This window comes from Pongo pygmaeus, chromosome 9, assembly GCF_028885625.2.
Source record: "Pongo pygmaeus isolate AG05252 chromosome 9, NHGRI_mPonPyg2-v2.0_pri, whole genome shotgun sequence".
NCBI classification, from domain to species: Eukaryota; Metazoa; Chordata; class Mammalia; order Primates; family Hominidae; genus Pongo; species Pongo pygmaeus.
The window spans coordinates 18,219,588-18,237,593 of NC_072382.2; the positions used below are offsets into that span (position 1 = coordinate 18,219,588).

The 18,006-nt window shown below is 46.5% G+C and overlaps 1 protein-coding gene across 1 annotated transcript; it reads right to left on the minus strand.

Annotated features, from left to right (window-relative positions):
• Window positions 1–2,977: 2,977 nt before the first annotated feature.
• Window positions 2,978–13,233, minus strand: LRRC55 (leucine rich repeat containing 55). The gene is made up of 2 exons (XM_054438353.2): window positions 11,931–13,233; window positions 2,978–7,411 (listed from the first exon to the last, which is right to left on the minus strand). The coding sequence occupies exons 1-2, from the start codon at window positions 12,718–12,720 to the stop codon at window positions 7,176–7,178; spliced, it is 1,026 nt and encodes a 341-aa protein (XP_054294328.1). The 5' UTR covers window positions 12,721–13,233; the 3' UTR covers window positions 2,978–7,175.
• Window positions 13,234–18,006: the final 4,773 nt, after the last annotated feature.

The window sequence follows — 18,006 nt, forward strand, 5'->3', positions numbered from 1 at the left end:
ACAATAGGCTTGAAAGCACTTTTTGGGGCAGAACTTTGTATGTTTGCTGAAATGTGGAACTTAGTGGAAGCAAACAGAAATCTATTACGTTTTTAAGGGAGGTAAATTTCTATGAAACCATGAACCTGGAGCCAAAAAGCTTTCGACTATTGAGTCCTAAAACCGGTTTCAGGCCAGCATGCTTGCACCAGCAGAAGGCTGGCTGTTAAAGCTGGGTAACTGCCAAAGGTTGCATTCTCCCCAATATCCACTGCAGATATAGCCATGGTGGATAATGGAAAAGGGAGACCCTTCAAAAGGGAAGAGTCAGGTCACAGAGGACGGTGACGAAGGAGTTCTTCTCAGAAAACAGAATCAGAGTTGAATATAAGAACTTAGTCTGAGGCCTTCATAATGCTCTCCAAGCAGGATTTCAGAATTGCTATGAACCCTAATGGGCGTGTGTGTTTTCCTTCTTTTCAAACAAGGTCTTTAATTTGCTGTTACTCTGTCCCTGTGCCACTATTGTATATTGGGTGTGTGTAGAGTAGGGGGTGGGTTGGGGGGCAGATAATTTTTCTTTTTAGTTCATAGGTCACTGGACCACCAAGAGACCTGATGGAGATACTGGAACACTGGCGATCTTGAGCTTTGACCTGGATGTGGTGACAGGGTAAGATAAGTGTGGAGGAAGAGTAAAACAGGTATTTGGTAAGAAGAAGAGCAGACCATGTTAGAGACTGGTGGAGTTGATCAAAGTCTGTTTCCTTTGCCTTCTATGTGCACAGCTAGTCTACTTCCTTGATGTTAAATGAAATCATGGGACTCAGTTCTGGCCAATGGAATATGCGGGAATTGAAGTACAATACTTCTATTTTTGACTCCTGCGAATGTCCTTGAGATCCTCCATGCTGTAGAGAATTCCCATGGCCTCAGAGATGGCAGAGCCACTAGATGGAAGAATCCTGGGTCCCTGAATAACCATGTGAGGCAGAGCCTCTGACATGCTTTGGAACATGACATGAGCAGGAAATAAGAATTAATTGTGTCAAATAACCTAGCAAACAAATCTCTACTTTGTTGAGATTTTGGAATCACCTATTATCACAATTAGTCTACCTTGTCCATTGCAGCCATTAAAGCCACTTGCAATGAAACAGATAGGATACTTGTTGGTTTTACCTATTACTCTCCAATTTTTTTTCACCAAATAATCATAGAAGACTGATATGGTTTGGCTGTGTCCTCATTGAAACCTCAACTTCCATTGTATCTCCTAGAATTCCGACATGTTGTGGGATGGACCTAGGGGGAGGTAATGGAATCGTGGGGGCTGGGCTTTCCCATGCAATTCTCGTGATAGTGAATAACAATATCTGGTGGGTTTGTCAGGGATTTCCCCTTTTGCTTCTTCCTTATTCTCTCTTGCTGCTGCCATGTAAGAGGTGTCTTTCACCCTCTGCCATGATTATGAGACCTCCCCAGCCATGTGGAACTGTAAGTCAAATTAAACCTCCTTTTCTTCCCAGTCTCAGATATGTCTTTATCAGCAGTGTGAAAATAAACTAATATAAAGACCTCTGTGGCTAATACCCTACTTTTGATTGAGACTGAATATTCTCTTATGGCCCACATTGTTCTTGTCTTCTGAAGTTAGTCAGTCACCAAGTATTACTGAGTGTCTAAACTCAGATCAACTACTTACTAGCTATGTGACCTTAAGCACGTTAGCTTGTTTATGCCTCAGTTGCCTCATCTGTAAAATAGAAATAATAATAGTACTTACCTTGGGTTTTTGTGAAAATTAAGTAAATTAATCCATATATAGTGCTTAGCAGAGCAGCTGGCACACAGTAAGTGATCAGTAAATATTATATCATCATCATCATCATCATCATCATCAGTCCTTGGCACTATGAACAGTATTGAATGGGATATGCAAGATCTGGTCTTTCATGAGATGTCTGCTTATTTCAGGAGCCTTATTTTTGACCTTGCACTTGTTCAGCATAGTCTCTATTAAATACTTAATTTGAAGAGAAGGGTTTTGCCTCCCTCTAATCTACTCTAGTAAACACTGATTACAGTTGAAGATGTTCTCTGTTTAGCTAAGTGTTCTGAGTCAGTATCCGTGTACCATTTAGAGGCTATGAGTGCGGTATTTGTTTGTACCCTGTGGCAATTGGAGTGGGAGGAATAGAAGGAGGTTAACATCCCTGTTGGTGGAAGGAACTACTTTCTGCTCAGAGCCACTTCCTGCTTGGATTGACTTCCTTACAGCCACTTCCTACTTAGAATACTAAGATAAAAACAGCTGCCATTGTACCTACAGAAGTACACTTTCCTTCTTTTCCTGTCCCTGTTCTCAGGGTACACTGCCTAGCCATCTCACTTCTGATGATGTACAGGCAACATTTGCAAAACCCAGGAGGTTTAGAATCCTTTCCCTTCTTTATCAACCTATGAGAACAGAGGCTGAACTTATACCAGCAATGGCCTCATCCAGCCTCAACACCATGCATTTAGATGCCTGATTTACCTGCATGCCTGAGTTAATGTCTTTTTGCCTATGTCACTGGTGTGTGCTATCTCCTTATCACACACCCTTCAGTGATGCTAACTAGGCAGGCACACCCACTTGCCTTGGTATGTTTTATGGATGACCCAAGTTGCAAACATCAACATGTGTAAGACATATGCTCTCTTCTTTGTGTAATTTCAGGCACCAAAATATGCCTACACAGAGGGGTATGTGCATACAGACACACGCATATTCTTTTTTTGCCTGGTAGAAATACACTTCTGTGATGTTCCTTCAACTCCCACACATGCCCCTCCATGGCTGGCACATCTCCTAATTATTTCCATCCACTCCCTCCCATAGACCTTTTGTGTGTATATTTTGGCACACATTCTCTTGGTTCAGCCTAGTTCCTTTCTCTCTTTCTTTCTCTACCTCCCTCCCTCTCCCTATCCCTCTTCACAGCTCTTAGGAAAATTTGTTAAACTATACACTCTTTATTATTAATGTACATTTATGAAAAATTCTTCACAGTTACAAAAGTGCATGGTTATAAAATCATCTCCATACAAAGGTTGGCATCTTCCCTCTAACCCCACCCCTCCCCAGCCCTCCCACCCCCAGACATTAGCACATTACAGGACAGTGCTTAGAAAAACTGAGAGCTCTGTGGATCCAGCTCTCCGCCCAGTGCTGTGACAAACACAATAGTGATTTACAAAGGACCTTGTGACACCCTTACTTCCCTTTTGCCTCTTCCTGGGGTGGGGAAGAGCAGACAATTTTCTCTGGCTTTAGGAAGATGTCCTTTTGAGGAATGGGTTAAGATATATCTTTTTAGTCTTCTACTGCTGGAAAGGATGTCAGCACAGACACCTATAGGGGAAAATGGAAGCTGGAGGTCTTCCCTCAAGGTTGAAGACAAACACCTGTCTTGATCTGTTCAAATTTCATACATGTCCCTCTTTGAAAGGAGCCATGAACCTCTATAGCAACTCTGGAGACCTATTTCTGCAAAGTTCCCTGGGAATTCCTCTAGGAATGGAGAAAAAGAGATGAGGGTTTGTCTGAGGGTGACCAGAGATAACTGGCCCAAAGTGGTGTGATTCAGATATGAGGGCTCTTCTAAAAAGGAATTTTCTTCGCCCAAATCTTGACCAAACTAAACTTTGATATCTTCTGGCCTAGCACGGAGGAAGCTTCTGCAATGAGGACAAGACTCTGAGGGGCAGGAGAGAGCAGAGGAAAGCAGGGAGAAGTCAGGTTCTCATTAGGATGCCTCTGCCACAGATTTTTCTCCTTCTTTATTTTTTGAGCATCCAGTCCTACCCTAAACCTGGTGGGATTCCATCTTAATCTATCAAACAGTGTAATATTAGATTGGTGCAAAAGTAATTGCGGTTTTTGCTGTCACTTTTAATGGCAAAAACCGCAATTACTTTTGCACCAACCTATATACACCTATTTAGGCATGCTTATTTATGCATATTTAGCCACTCAGCCTATGGCTGAGTGGACTATGTCAGAGAACTGAACCCAAATTCCAGAGAGATCTGTCCCATGTCAGCAGACAGCCAACATACAAGGAACCTCACAGACAGACATACCAATGCAGAGATACCCCATCACATACATGTTAACCAGTTTGGACAATTTGACTGAAGCCTGTGGTCACCAGGGATATGCGAGCAGTTCCAATCAGGATTGTTAGATTATCTCTAGAAGCTTACTTCTGATAGCTTGGACAAGATGATGGCAGTGGGGGAGAAGCAGGGAACTCCTTGGCAGTAGGGAGGTTGAATACTTTCCTCATTGTGCTCTAGTAAACTGAGGAGCTTCTAGCAGCAGGAGAAACATCTGTCCTTTAAAAGCCATGTGTCCTGCTCAGAAAGGTTTGGCATTAATGGAGGCCAAATCGTCCCACTAGAAAGGACACTGATGTCAAGGGGGCATTTGGTGTCTTTTCTGGTTCTAGTCCTATGCGAAAAAGCATATATCTTAAAATATATTAACTATATTTTGGCAAACAATAGTTCCTAGGAGGTTATTATAGTATTACGGTATGCCCCTATGGGAAACTTTTCTATTTTGTCAGGATTATAGTTTCTAAAAGTTCCTCTCCAAGTATTTAGGTTGCCGGCCTGGCTTGTAGAGAACAGCTCGAGTTCACCATCCTTGGTCATCACAGGAGAGAGCAGGGCACAGTTCTGCTTCAGATGTCACAGGGCCAGGGATTTGTCCCAGATGTTGTAAGCAAGATTCAGGGGACACGGGTTCAAGTACTTCGGGTCTAGCAAAGTTTCTGAAGACTCTTTTGGTTGACTAGCTCAGGGAAGCACAAGTGAGGGATGCCTTCCTGGAAGATGACATATTAGCCTCCTTCATTCCTTTCAGGCTTTCCAGGAGGATCGGATGATAGAATACCGCTGGAGCTTGGGGCAAGATAGGTGGAAAGCCCCTGTTTTAATTCTCCTCCTGGCCAGAATTATCAGCATGTTGGACTGTGCCTTGATGTTTTTCTCCTAAACTGCAGAGGTTCTCACCTATAGCTTTCTTGCTCTCTTAGTATCTCTTGCAACACACGCAGCAGGGCTTGAGTAGGAGTGGTTAATACAGCTCCCTTTCTTGATTCCCAAAGATCTTACTTTTCACATGACTGCCACCATGGCCACCACTGCTGATGTTTTATCTACACATTGTAAAGGAGGAGTCTCCTATTCAGATGTTACCTGCGTAGTCTCTGTTTCAGAGCCTTCAATTTTCCCTACCGTGAGCAGATGGGTTTGACTGCCTTCTATTTAGCTTATCCACTAGCACATTCGTGGATGCTGAATTCCATGGCCCCACTACCCAGCCCTCTGAGGCATTCTCTTCCCCAAGCACTTGAGAAAGCACTGGAAAGAGAACCGTGTTAGGGTTGAGCCCCAACCTTGCCACATAGCAAGTCATATCCAACCTTGAGACTTTTTTTTCCCATCTGTAAAGCAGGATTACTGATGTTTGATTTATGTCCTGCACAGGGTTGTGAAAAGTCAAGGAGAATGATGCAAAAATACTCATGAACTATCCGCTGCTGAACAAATAGAGGGAAGATAATGATGCTGCTGACAAAACTGATGAAGAAGACCACGATGATGATAATTGTGCTTTGCTCGTAAAGTTACTTGATTTTTGACTGACTGATTAGATGCAGTTTCCCTGAATGGAGCTGCCTACTGCCTTCCTTCTAGGGCTTATCCAGACAACCTTGGGTAAGTCACTCAACTCTCTACGATTAATTCATCTGTCAAATGGGAATAATAAAAACCACCAGGCAGTGTTGCTGTGAGAATTGAAAGAAGTGAGTCAATAGATTAAAAGTGCCCAGAGGAGTGCCTGGACCTTATGAGGAACTTTGTCAGCTCTAGTTGAATTTGAATTTATATAACTCTAGAGGGAATGGTGATGTTCCCCAACTTGAATGGGGCAGTAGAAAGAGCACGGACTTTAACTTGCTCATAATGGCATGTGACTTTAACCTCTCTGAGCCTTAATTGCCTCATCCATAAAATGGGAAGAACAGCGTTCACCTCAAAAGATTTGTGTGTGTTAAAGGGAATGGTTTATGGAGAGAGCTTTTCACAGTACCTGACACTGGCAAGGGCTTAGTATTTAATAGCTCTCTCACCCTCATGTTTAACGTGGGTAAGTTGCTTAGAAGAAAATGCAAAGCCTCATATGGTCATAACTGTGCTGCCTTTGTCCCCTTTTAGCTCTGGGTGCTGCCAGGCTGTGGGTCTGTGGCCCACAGTGCACCTTCCTGGTGAGACCCTGTGGCATGAGCACTGTGGCAAGAACAGTCACATGATTAGGATCCCAAGGTGCCAGGACTCATGCTGCCCCAGTTGCTGGGCCTCCTGCCTCTCTCTTCTGAAGCCAAGCTTGAGTGAGAGGCAGGAGCAAGGGCATTGAAAGTGTCCATCCTCAGCCTGCTGCCTGGGACTTCACCAATCAGTGACATTTGGTCATATGAGGCAGTCACTGGGAGGTGGTCTCACCTAGTAGCTGCTGGTGGAAGGAGGCCAGGGACTGGCATGGAGGTGTTCTTACTCCCTGGAGGCAGTGGCTGGCATTGCTGAGAGCTGACAGTTTTGATGTCACGAGGTGGGGGGTAGATTTGAGTTCTGTGCCACACCCCTCTATACAAGTAAGTGACCAGGAACTGTTCACTCTTCTCAACACAGAACACTATGCATATTCTGGCCTCTGCCATTTGCAGACACCCTTCTTTGCCTGCCTGACAAAGTAGATATTTCCTGATGACCCAGTTCACAAATCACTCTAATCTTATAATTCTCATGGACATTGCTAGATGATGGCTCCTCCTCTGGGCCTCCATAATGACGTGCTCAGAGTCCTGACATATAGTCTTAAAGGGAATAGTTTTTGGATCTCTCTTCTTGACCAGAGGGAAGTGCCTTGAGGGCAGGGACTGAGTCAGTTCATCTGACGCTCCCAATTCCTAGCGCACCGCCTGGCCCAAAGCAGATGCTCATACAAAGTGAGGTCCCCACCTTGCTTGAACCATGACTGAGGCAGCCAGGTCACCATGGAACCAGAGTGGGCAGTCAGGAAGGGCGTCTGGTGGCCAGCAGCTGTGGCGGTCAGCAGCGTGGAGGGATGCGAGGCAGGCATGTCAGATCTCTTCCTCTTCACTGGCCTTGCTCCAGCGGTGGCAGCAGTTGGCAGTGATGCCCAGGAGGAAGTTGGTGGCCACAGAGGCAATGGAGACCACGAAGCCCACGAACGCAATGAATAGGTAATCGTCCAGGGTCAGGGTCAGGTGGCAGGCCTTGAAGCTCTCCTCAGTGAGTGAGAAGAGCGGGGCGCCCTCGACTTCAGGAGGGCCCCGGCACTCAGCCAGCTGAGAATCTGTAACACAGAAGCCAGGGAGGGTGAGGTACCCAGGGAAGGAGAGGGGATTGGAAAGCCCACCCACAACCGCTTGCTGGAAAAAGTAAGAAAGACATTCACTGAGGTTCTTCCATGTGCCAAGAATTCTACTTATCTCCTTTAGTTCCCTCAACAACTCTCAAGGCAAGGATTTTTATGTCTATTTCTATAGATATGGAAAGTACTGTTTAAAGAGTTTAGCAATTTGCTGAAAGTCATCTGGCTATGACCAGTGGTAGATCTGGGGACACCATCATCTCTTACAATAACCTCCCAACTGGTTTCTGGGCTTCAGAAGGTGTCTGTCCTCAGCCTGCAGGCTGGGACCTCACCAGCAGCTGACAAACCATTTTAATACAGTCAGCTGAGTGGTTCTTTCAAACCTGATGTCCTGCCACTCCTTCTCTACTTTAACCCTTCCCTGGATTCCTGTCTTTGAATGGAGCAAAAATCAAGGTGCTCCCCATGGGCTCCAGGGATTCTTACCCATCTCTTCCACTCTGTTCCTTACTTACTCTGCTCCAGCCACACACACCTCCTGGTCATCTTTCCATGATCCCAGAGTGTCCCCTCTTGAAGCGGGGAAGGGATGCTTTTGCATTTGTCCCTTTGGGAGGGAGCTTCTCCCCTCGATCTCTGCACAGCTCAGCTCCCCACTTCCTTTGGGACTTGGCTCAATGCCACATTATTAGTGAGGCCTTTCCTTAAGACTCTGAATAAAATAGCACCCCACTTCACCTCCCCCTGGGCTCCCTATCTTCCCTGCTCTGCTCTGTTTTTCTATGTAGTGTTGATCACTGCCTGAAAGTTTAATGGTTTATTTTCTGTCTTCTCCCCTTTCAATATAAGCCCCTCCCGTGGCATCTTTAGCATCAGAACAGTGTCCTGTCCATAGTAAGTGCTTGATGAATCTTTACAACATGAATTTAAGAGTCTGTCCAACTCCGAATCATTGGGCCTTTCCACTACTTATGTGGCATTTCCAGATACACAGGGTATAGAGTTAAGAGTATGGGTTCCAGAGCTATTGGCCTAGTTTCAAATCCCCTCTTCACCCATTGCTAGTTGCATGATTACAGGTAAGTTATTTAATCTCTCTGTGTCTTGACTTCTTCATCTGTCAAATGAGGATAATAACAGTATCTACTTCTCAGGATACTGAGATTCAGTGAGTTAACATATACGAATTATATGTTACACATTAATGTAATATATAATATATAACATATATTATATTTCAATTATATGAATTATTATATTGGTTGTCTTTCCTAGACAGGTCATTGGCGGTCATATTCTGCACTCAAGCTTCTGTAGGAGGGGGCTGCTTTTTCTGGTGGGGTTTTTGTTATCTTCAGCATTGATGGTCTCATTTCATCCTTCTGGGGTCACTTTTATGAACGCATGATGGCTGTCAATGGTCTTATCTCACTCTGCCTGGGAAGTAAAGGTAGTGTGCAGGTGACACTCTTGCCATGCAGCTTTAGGCATCAGCTTTTGAGCAGCCAATCATTCCTTTGTTTAGTGGATAAATATTAATCAAGCTCTTACCTTGGGTAAGTCTTTTTTTTGGTCTTTCTGGCTCTCATGCTCTGCCTCTATAAGAAGGGGATAATCCAGCCAGGCACAGTGGCTCATGCCTGTAATGCCAGCATTTTGGGAAGCCAAGGCGGGTGGATCATGAGGTCAAGAGATTGAGACCAGCTTGGCCAACGTGGTGAAACCCCATCTCTACTAAAAATACAAAAATTAGCTGGGTGTGGTGGTGCGCACCTGTAGTCCCATCTACTCGGGAGGCTGGGGCAGGAGAATTGCTTGAACCTGGGACGTGGAGGTTGCAGTGAGCCAAGATTGCACCACTGCACTTCAGCCTGGGTGACAGAGTGAGACTCTGTCTCAAAAAAACAAAAAAAAAAAAAAAAGAAAAAAAGAAGGGGATAATCCAATCTAAATTTTCTGAGAGTCAATATGGGACATTTTCTAAATTATGTGTTGTATAAATGCATAAATGCTATGTATTCATTCTGCAGTTTTTGAGGGCAAGGAATCAAATGATGGATTTGGATTGAACCTTTCGAGAATTGAATCAGCAACATCCTTAGAAATGGGGAGTCAGGTTTGGAAGGAGAACGCAACCTTCCCCAAATCCCAGGTTGAGTAATCCCTGTAGGCTGTGAGCACAGGACCCCTGTCCTGCCCAGGCCAGGATCCTGTCTGGGGTTGACTTGCATGAGCTCTCCTCTGGAAACCTGAAGATGCTGAACTCTAAAGTCTATTATGTAGATAAAGTGGGTACTGGTGAGATAGTGAGATGGGGAATGTGGCAACACTCATATGGACCAGCCAGAGGAGCCCCTGACAGCCCTTGGTGGGACCACACAGGATGCAAGATGGGAACGTGGAGGCTGATAAAACCCCCTGGTAAGTCAAGGCACCAGTCCTAGTCATGCTGTATCCCAGGGGCTTGCTTATTATGGCCCTCTTTGTTCAATGTTTCCAAAAACCATGGATAACAGTGGAGTTCCATGAAGAAAAAGGGAAGAAGCAGCTGAAAAGGACCTAAAGGGAAGAGCATCACCTAGTTCTGCCTCCACTGGCAAGGTTTTGTCCCTGAGGAGAAGCACCCTGGTGCGTGTGGCCTGGTGTTAAGTGTGTTCTGTGGAGGAATAGGGAGCCTGGCTTTCCAGCTGGGCCTGCTTGCTTCGTCATCATGAGCCTGTGGACAGCCACTCTCCCCCTCTGGAGCTCAGGTTCCTCACCTGTACTGATGTATGTGTGAGCCTACACTGATGAAATCTTGGACACCTCTCCTGCTTGCTGGGAGTCTGAGCTTCTTCAGAGCAGCAGGGACCTCAGAGATCACAGAAAAGGAGTCCCTGGGTGTAATGGAAGCTTAGTGCTTTGGGTGCCCTTTCTGTTATTAGTGCACAGGAGAAAGAGGGAAGGTGCGGCCTGCCAAGGTTGAGCAAGTTGGGAGATTGCTCCAGGCAGCCTCCCCCTCCTGCCCTCCACCATCGCCCCATCCCAGTCCCCAGCTATTTTGGTGCAAGAGAATTTCCTCCTACAGCTCTGTGGAAACACTGGAATCGTGACCCACAGCCCTCCCCAAACTATTTTGGTCTTGGGCTCCCCACTCAGTCCTCCTCTCCCTTTTACCGCATTCAGCATTGCTTCTTCTCAACATGTGCTGGGCTCAGGTTCTGGGAAAGCCCCTGGGATACGGCCTTCAGCTACTACTTCTGGGTGCTTGTGCCAAGCCTTGGTGTTGTCACACAGGAGAGCTGGTGGCTAGGGCCACAGCTGAACATTGCCTGCCTCTGGGTCAGGCTCAGATGCCACTGGGTTGGGACGCCCATCAAACCCAGTGTGATTTGGGCTCCTTCAGGCCCCAGTCCACCCTCCAGTTGGGATTGGCTGGTTGAGTTGCCGCATCTCAGTCTTCCTTTCAGCTCCCTACCCTGTGCCCAAAGTTTACACTGCTCAGGGCCTTGAGTTTGAGGAAAGCCAGGTTCTTGTAGCTGAGGTCCAGGTCTTGGAGCTGCATGAGGTCCTGGAACTCTATGGCAGCCCTTTGGCCAGTCCAGGACTCAGGTTCTGACTCTTCTGGCAGGCCAGAATCTGACTTTTCAGGATATAGTCAGGGAGATTGCCAGGACTCAAATCCTGGCTTCAACACTTAGCAGCTGTGTAACTTCCAACAAGCTACTGAACCTCTCTGTGCCTCAGCTTCCTCTTCTGTAGAGTGGCAATCTCATTAGTGTTCTTCTGGGGATAGGAAGAGGTAGGTAAAGCTGCTTAAGAGAGGGCCTGGTAAATAGCAAGTACTAAGATCTCAAGTTCCTCCTGGAACATATTGGCTGTCACGCAACTTAAGCTATTGCAGCTATGTTGAGATTGTGTTAGCCATTACTATTTATACGAGAGTTTCCAACACTTGGAATGCTAAAAAAGCATTCTGGTAGATTAGAACAGGGCTTAGAAGTCAGATAAATCTAGGTTTTATTCATGGTCCTGCCACTTTTTAATTTTTTAATTTGTATTTTTTTTCATGGCCCTGCCACTTTCTAAGTTCGTGATTCCTGTCAAGCCTTTTTATTGTTCTAAATCTCAGTTTCTTCACCTGGAAAATGGGTATAATAAAAATGGGGGTCTCATGAGATAATGGATCCCAAGATCTTAGGTCATGGTGAAAGCTCAATAAAAACCACCAATGATGAGCTATTCTCACTTGTCTACTATCCGTCTGCCTCATTAGGTCATGAGCAGCACAGTGGTGAGGGACATCTATTTCATGAATGAATGGGCCCTCGGTGCCTCACCTGCATAGGAAGGATTCTACAAACAACCTGTTGGCAGAGCTGGTGTACAAAGAGGCAAGCCCACATTAGAAAACGAAGTAGGTGCTTTCCGGCTCTAAGTCCCCCGCTTTCTTTGGAGCCTTTGCTTCCCATTGAGGCAAGCCCTCCCTGTTGACTGCCCCGTCCTGCCCCTCCATTACCTGCTGTACAACGCTGGATCCGGTTTCGCAGCCACTTCAGCAGGGGCTCCATGGTGCAGCCACACACCCAGGGATTGCCACCGATCTGCAGGGTCACCAGCCCCGGTAGGCCCTCAAGAGCCTCCAGGCTGAGGAAGGCCAGGCCCCCATAGCTGAGGTCCAGGTCTCGGAGCTGCATGAGGCCCTGGAAGGCCTGGGGGTGCACCCTCCGCAGCCAGGGGTTGTGGCTCAGGTCGATGTGGACCAGCCCATGGGCCTCCTGGAACATGTCAGCCGGCACGTGGCTGAAGTTGTTGTAGCTCAGATCCAAGTGTGCCAAGCGCTTGGCATGGAGGAAGAGGCCCCGGGGCAGCTCCATTAAGGAGTTGTTGCGCAAATCCAGCACCTGGAGCTCCATGTAGCATGTGAGGTAGCCAGGCGGCACTGCTGTGATGCGGTTGTGGGCCAGGCTGAGGTTTCGGGTGTCCATTGGCAGGTCTGGGGGCACGGAGAATAGCCGCTGGCTGCTACAATCCACCACCTGGTTACGGCATGTGCAAAGGACTGGACAGCTGGTGCCAGCATCCGAGTGCATCAACCCGGCTGCCAAGAGGAGGGAGATCAGCAGCATTGCTGGGTGGGGTGGCCCAGGCCAGGGAAGCTGGGCCCAAGTGTCACCCATCTTAGGCAGCTGGCAACAGCAGTGCTGGAGGGAGCCCATGAGGACCGTGTCCATGGAATCGAGAGTCTGTGACACAGGAAGGCAGCTACATCTGGGGCCAGCGTCTGCGAAGGTGGGGCTTCTGAGCATGTGGTATCATGGCTAGAGACTTTCCCAGGAGCCTCTGAGCACCAGAGGGCTTCCTGAGATCCACGGGAGGTCCCCTTCCGGAGCCTAGGGGGCAAGACACCCAGTTGAGGTCCCCTAGGGTCTGGAATGATGATCAAAACCTGAGAAAGGGAGGGGACAAGGATGGGGCTGGGTCAGCTGCCAGCAGGTCCTGGAAGAGTTCCTGCAGATCTTTTGTGTCTCTCTCACCCATGCCTGCTGGATGTTTCCTCTTGGTGCTGTGTCTGGGAGGGAGGGGCTGAAGGAGATGAAACGTGCCCTTTAAAGATCCTTGGCACTTCTTCTGAGAAAACTTAAGTCCTGTCCCACGTCTGGGACTGATTAGGAAGCCAGGGCTGCACCTGGGTCTCCAGTGTTGAAGGTCTCAGAGGCCATTTGTCCTGGTGGCCTGGTGGGCTGGAGTCCAAGGGGGTCCCAGGGTGGGTGTTTTGGGAAGAGGGCCTGGGAGGAAGTGAGTCTCCATGGGCCTCCTAAAAGCCTGAGAGTCCTCAGCCTCAGTGGCTGCTGGAATCCCCAGGAAGCCTCTTTTTTTCCCAAAGAGAGGAGGACCCCAGGTGATGCCCACTGTCTGGGCCTCCGGGGCCAGAAGAAGTCATGAGTCCTGAAGGTGCAGGCTGAGGGTCAGCTGGCAGAGCTCTGGCAACTTCTCCAAGCCAGTGCCTTCCTCAGCGCAGCTCTGTATTCAGCAGGTGGAGGCCGAATTCCTTCTGTCAACAAGGAAAGCACTCAGGCAGAGAAATCCTGTGCCCACACCCCCTTGTCCCTTCACCTAGGACCCTTGTCTTATCTTTGTCTCTTTCTTTCCTCCCTCCTTTGCTCCCCCAACCACAAAGTTCTCTGCTTACTGTCTGTCAGGTGTGGGCCATGGAAGGTTCAGACCCCAGGCTCACATTGCTGTTACCCACGAGCCCTCCCTGACCCAACCTGCAGCCATCCTCCTCTGGGTTCCTGTCTTGGGTTAGATGCATTTCCTTCTTCTTCTCATAACCCCACCCTCATCAGTACCAAACACGCCACCCTTGAACAACTCCCTAAGACAAACCTGCATCCATGCTCTGGGGGTTTGCACACCCCTTTCAAACACTCTAAGTGCTCCTCTCTCTCTCTCTCTCTCTCTCACCACACACACACTCACTCACACAACATTCTGTGACTCCCCCATATTTTGCCCTGCCCCGTGCTCAGGCCTCGCGGTTTTCGCTCCAGCTTCCTTCTGCACAGGCGATCCTGCAGACCCCTCTCCAGTCGACCCCCAGCATCTTTCGCGCCCCCCCCTCCCCAGCCCACACCCCTCATCCCAGCATCCCTTTCCACACACTGCACTCTCCTGCTCGCCGCCCCCAGCAGAGGGACCGAGAGTGATGCCACGCCCAGAGCCTCAGCCCTCGCGCCCCGCGCCCTCTGCTGTCCTGGGTCCTCCCCTCACCCTCGGCCTGGCGCTGCCTGTTTTCCTACCGCTTCAACCCTCAATCCTGCCCACCTGGAAATCACCCCAGCTCCCCTTCATGCAGACTCATTTTTCTAAGCCCCAGGTCTCCCCCCGCACTCCCACAGGCCCCAGGAGCCTACTCACTCCGTTCCAAGGACACAGCCATCAATCTGCGGCAGACGCGGGTCTCCCTCCCTCCTCCTGGAATCCCCGCTTGCTCCTTGCTTCCTTCAGAACAGATTGCCTCCCCGGCTCTTCCCCTCCCCCGGCCTCTCCTCCTCCTTGTCTCCCGGATCCCAGGCCAGCATCTTCTGTGATTTCCCGTCCTGCGGTCCCCCTGCCCCTTCTTTCACCCAAAAGGAAAATCACAGAGAAAGGATGCTCGGAAGAAAGTTTACAGAATCTGAATGCTTCTTTCTGAAACTCAGCTGGTGCCCAGGCTGCTGGGGTATAAGGCTTCCGCCAGAGCCAGGTCTTCCCCCTCCCTCCCCCTTTCCCACCCTCTCTCTCTCCCTCCCTCCATCCCTCCCCCTCTTCTCTCCCTTTTTCACTCCCCTTTTTTTCCTCGAGGGCCAGGTACTGACGTTTCGCTGTCTCTTAGCAACTGCCTCCACATTTTTGAGCAACAGGAGAACTGGCTGTGGACCCCACCACGAAGAGAGAGGAGGGAAGGAAGCACAGGGCAAAATTCACAGCCGCCCACAGGATCCTGGGGATGGAGCGAGGAGAAGAAGGGGAGACAAGGGTGGGCAACTGGACAGGGGCAGAGAAAGAGGATCAGGCAGGGCCCAGTGGGAGAGGTTGTAGTAGGGGCAAGGTGTGGACCTGGAATCGGAGACAGAGGAGGGATGGCTTAAGGGCATCAGATCCAGAAGAAAAAACTAAGAGGGCTTGCAATGAATGGAGAAAGGGACTTAGCGGGGGATGGGGGAAGTGAAGAATGGGGACATTGAAAACATGAATAGGAATGGAAACAAAAAAGAGATGTGAATGTGATAAGTTTGCTCACTTGATGGGATATATCTTTGTAGTCACCATATAATATCTACTTACCTGGGTTGGAAGGTATTTTGGGCTCCAGCTACCAGGTGATTGGCTCAGGGCTTGTTAGGGACCATCATTGCAGGAGAGACCTTTTATATGTTCCATGATTTTCCCTAAGTCCTGACCCCATGGGCTTTCTGGGGCTAGGAGGCTTGGCTGGAGTAGACCAATTTCCCCTTGGCTTGGGATATGAGAACTTTTGGGATCCAAAAGGCCAACTTCTTGGCCAGGTGGGGGCACCTGGGGCTCTACAGACACTTGGGTCTGTTAAGGGGAAAGGAAGCTTGTGATCCTTTCTTCTTTCTCCAGGCTCAAGGGATTCTGTCTGTTATCTTGTTTCCATCCTTCCAAGCTTCCTTGGAGTGATTTCAGATGAAGATGAAATTTGTGCAATACCTGTTTTCTTGCTCACCCTTTAAACAAGTCTCTAGCTGTCCTGCATTTTAAAAATCGTCTTGACCAGTTGGTTTGCTCAAAGAGCTGGCTTATTTCTTTGCTTAACAAATATTTATTGAGCATTCACTGTATGCTGGGTACTTGGCCAGATGGTGGGCAACAAGATGGACATAGACTCCTCCCTCATGGATCTGCTTCATTCGGTTGACCTGGGGCCTCTCGCATTTAAATAACAGCTTAGGTCTTTGGGGGAACCAAAATGAAGTAATAGAAAACAGCAAGTGTGAAGTTATACAGATTCTGGGCATTTATAAAGTTCTTAAAATCATGGTCGTTGTCTTCTCTAACATGATTCTTTTTGCTATATGCTTGTAGAAAGTCAGTTCCCTTCTGTGTTCTCTCAGATGCTCATTTTGAATCTTTCATGTTCTACAGTCTCTGGCACAGAGTAACATGGCAGCCACTCCATAAATATTTATATATTGAGTTGACTGAGGTAAATGAGATTTCACTCCCTGCTTAAAAATACGAATGTTTGTTTAATCTCATTTATGAGTTTAGAAGTAAAATATTAATCTTAACCCAGAAAACACAACACAATGAAACAAGTAATCTATTCTAACTGAGGACTGTTGGCCTCCAGAAAGGAAAGCTAGCATCCTATGTTATTAACATTAACTGAAAAATGGTAGAAAACATAATTATCTGAATGGAGGCTAAAAAAGCTATCCAGCATAGTTCAATATTTAGTGTTGACTAAAGGTAACTTATGAAGATTTTCTTCCTTTACATGATACAAAGTTTATATTTAAAATTAGAATTAATAATATAACTAAATGAAAACATTAGTGACTGTGTTCCTTAAAAAATAGGATCTAGGTAAGATGCCTCATCACCGTTTGAAACTTCAGTTTTCTGACCTATGAAGTAGGGATAATGAGCCTAAGTCACAGGGTTGTTAGATATATGAGCCATTATAAATAAAGCACTTAGAACAGCGTACAGATGGCTTTGTCAAATGAACAAATAAAACAAAGTAAAATAAACAAATAGCAGAATATAAAATCTCTAAAATAGTTATAGAGAAAGAAAAACAAATAAATTGCTCAAAAAGTAAAAAGTTAAGAAAGGAAAATATTACATTTGCAGATGATTTGAATGTATTCTTGTGCAAATGAGTTGCAAAACCTTCAGAAACCCCTAATTCAAGAACATTATCATTGCATATATCTTCTGTAGAAGTGAGGTTCAATGAGACAGAAATATTTTATGTGACTTTATACCTTTAATCATTTTACAAATCATTATGGGATTCTATGAATCCCAAATTGGCGTCCCGAGGTACACTGTGTGCCATGAGGTTCTTAAATAAGTTTGAGAAACACTGAGTTAAACAAAATGAAATGAGTTTATTTACTGTAAGATTTCTCAGCGGCTTTAATGTGTAAATGGTTAGGGCCAGTCTGCAACTGACGGGATTGGGGAATGAGGAATATATAATATCCAGCATTTCCTAAACTTATTTGGGATCTGTAATTTTCTTTCATCTTCTGCTCTCCCTCCTCTACTGCCTTTCCCTCTCCCCTTCCTCTCCTGTTCTCACCTTTTACCTCCTCTTCCTTCTTTTTGTCAGAACTGTTAATATTGGGAGTAGTTTTTGGTGAGCATGGTTTGGGAAATATGGAGCTGAAATTTATTATAGACTATCTCTTGCTTAAGTATCTTTAGTAATAGCAGTTGGCTTCCATAGAGGTCATTTTATTTTTTTTTACACAAAGGAATGTGTATCACTTTATGAGAGTTACTAGATACGTAGATAACAAAATTCAATGAATTCATTCAATGAATTCATGTTGAGACACCCATACTGGGTGGTTGGCTGTTTCCCTTCACAAAATGATTTTTTCCTGCACAGCATTCTTGCAGTAGGAGTGATTCTATTTTGAACCCCAGCAAAATGATAAATGATTATGTGTCACGGCCTTTTGGGGTCTCTTGCAAGTTATTGAAACTGTGATTGTTCAATCCATGATAGTCAAGGATTTACTCTACTGGGAAAATACACAGAAATCAATCAAAGAGTTGCACAAATGAAATGAGTTGGAAAATAATTTTCATTACTATGATTTCCCGAATATGTGCTAAATTAGTTGTAACAATGGCAGGAAATCTTTAAATACATGAGAATTAATTTAATCTACCACATAAGAAATTCATTCAAGGAAAATTATGAAACCTTAATAGAATGAAGATGGAGGAAGAAATGGAAAAAGGTAATCTCTCTAGTTGCTGGGAAAGTGTAAAAATAGCAAAGATGATTCTGCTTTCTTCAGTATCGTAGCTTAAAGTATCTGAATCAGAATCTGGTGAACTGGTAA